At 55.9% G+C, this 2,050-nt stretch overlaps 1 protein-coding gene across 1 annotated transcript; it reads left to right on the top strand.

The window, feature by feature from the left end:
• The first annotated feature begins 712 nt into the window (after positions 1-712).
• On the top strand, positions 713-1,748 carry LOC116547931 (beta-glucuronidase-like). The gene is made up of 3 exons (XM_032273675.1): positions 713-826; positions 999-1,184; positions 1,497-1,748. Exons 1-3 carry the CDS (start codon positions 713-715, stop codon positions 1,746-1,748), a joined length of 552 nt encoding a protein of 183 aa, XP_032129566.1.
• The last annotated feature ends 302 nt before the right edge of the window (positions 1,749-2,050 follow it).

The raw sequence follows: 2,050 nt of genomic DNA, 5'->3' as shown, positions 1-2,050 counted from the left end.
TTTTTTGAGACTATATTTAGCACTGTCGCCCGGCTGAAGTGCAGTGGCTCAGTCCTATCTTCAGAGTCCAAGCTATCTTCTAGCAAGCTTTGCAAGTTAGCTGGGTCCCGCATGCCTGGCTAATTAAAAACAAACCACACACACACACACCCCCCCACCCCCACCCCCCCCCCCTTCCTCGTTTTTTTTTTTTTTTTTTAATATAGGGTCTCACTACCTTGCCCAGGCTGGTCCCGAACTCTGGGCCTCAAGCCATCCTCTTATTTCTTACATTGATCTCCCAAAGCACTGATTACAGGTATGAGCCACTCAAACATTCAGCTGACCAGAGCGGCATGCACTGCACAGAGCTGGGTTGGGGGATCCGAGAGGAGGAGACAGTTTAGTCATCCTGAGGTCAGCTCTACTGAGGCAGGAGAGTACCTTGGTTTCCAAGGTTCAGATAGAGGACAGGATGTGATATCAGGTCAAGGACGCCAACCCTGTTCCCCTCCTGACTTGGATGTGGTCAGAAGAGATGTGGGGCTGATGTCTGGGCCACTTTTGCCTTCTCTTCATCCTCTTTCTCTAACTTTGTGGCATTCAGTATAGGAGGAAGAAAGGAGAGGGCTGGGTGCCAGCAGAGCCCCACTCACAGTGTGCTAAGCAAAGCCCCCCCATCCCCCAACCAGCCTTCCTCCCTGACAGGCAGTGGGTCATCTGCCTCTTAGTCATGGGTCTGAACCTTCTTGCCTGGGTCTGGGATGTGGCCCTGGGCTCACCCCTGTCTCCAGAGATACTGGGCCCCATCCACTCCGAGGAGGAATTCCTGGCCCCACTGGCCCAGGTGCACAAACCACCCTGGCAGTTGACCTGTCACCTGCAAATTATCTGTATGTTCCGCCAAGAGTTCTCTATGTATCAGGGCTTCTACTAGGCTTGGGGACACAACTGAGAAGCACGCTGTTTTTGGATCCCTTTGGGGGCCTAGAAGCTGAGCCCAGGCCTTCTCTGTGCAGACGGGCCCCACCCTGGGCATGCTGGTTCCCTTCAGCTTCAACGACATTGACTGGGACTGGCGACTGTGGCATTCTGTCGGCTGGGTGTGGTGTGAACTGGAGGTGGCCCTGCTGGAGTGGTGGACCCAGGACCTGCACACAAGAGGGGTGCTGAGGATTGGCAGTGCCCACTCCTATGCCATCCTGGTCAGTGCAGCCAGGAGCAGGTAGGGCAGGTGGGTGGGCATTGTTGCTGAACAACATGGGACCTCCTGTTGCCAGCCACAGCTTGTCTCCTGGGGTGGGACGGTGGGGGCCTTGCTCTGCCCTGTCCTGGGGGCTGTGCCCTGTGTAGAGGGATAGGTGGTCTGATCTACCCCTTTGGGAGGCCATTCTTCCCATGTGGCTGGCAGGCCTCTGAGCCCCCCTGCTGCAGGTTATGTGAGGGAGTGCCCCATAGCAGGGCCCCTCCTCATGCCCTGATCTGCCACCTCCTCCCCATATTTCCTGTGTCTGCAGTGGGTGGACGGGGTCGATGTGCTAGAGCATGAGGAGGGCTATCTCCCCTTCAAGGTCAACATCAGCAGCCTGGTCCAGGTGGGGACCCTGCCCTCTCACCTCCATGTTATTATCACCATCAACAACACACTCACCCCCTTCCCCCTGCCACCAGGGACCATGCACTACATGACTGACACCTCCAAGTGGATACCATCCTGTCTCTACTGCCTGTACCCACCTTCCCACTCCACCCCGTGGTCTTCCTGCTAGGGATAGGGTGGCCTTTGAAGATTGGAGGCCCTGGATCTGGCGAGGCTGTGGAGACATTCCAGCTGAGGTCAAAGGACCCAGGGCAAGGACCCAGCGAACCACAATTCTCCCACCCTAGATATCCAAAAGTTAGTTGTTTGTCCAGAATACAGACTTTGACTTCTTCAACTCTGCAGGACTGCAGCGGTCTGTGCTTCTGTACACAACACCCACCACCTACATCCATGACACCATCACCACCAGCGTGGAGACAGTGGTGAAGGCTTCCGGTAGGATCATTTCTCAATGGGGCCTAGCGTGGC

The sequence above is a fragment of the Sapajus apella genome, unplaced genomic scaffold (genome assembly GCF_009761245.1).
Source record: "Sapajus apella isolate SASKATOON/1434 unplaced genomic scaffold, GSC_monkey_1.0 scaffold5578, whole genome shotgun sequence".
NCBI classification, from domain to species: Eukaryota; Metazoa; Chordata; class Mammalia; order Primates; family Cebidae; genus Sapajus; species Sapajus apella.
The sequence above is the reverse complement of the archived record's forward strand: the minus strand, read 5'-3'. Positions and strand labels throughout refer to the sequence as shown.

What these genes read in the sequence shown, in the direction of transcription:
- LOC116547931 (XM_032273675.1), top strand. Translation starts at nt 713, where the DNA reads ATGGGTCTGAACCTTCTTGCCTGGGTCTGGGATGTGGCCCTGGGCTCA. An exon ending in TCCTGGCCCCACTGGCCCAG is followed by an intron (nt 827 to 998) that starts GTGCACAAACCA and finishes TTCTCTGTGCAG; the next exon opens with ACGGGCCCCACCCTGGGCAT. An exon ending in CCCACTCCTATGCCATCCTG is followed by an intron (nt 1,185 to 1,496) that starts GTCAGTGCAGCC and finishes CTGTGTCTGCAG; the next exon opens with TGGGTGGACGGGGTCGATGT.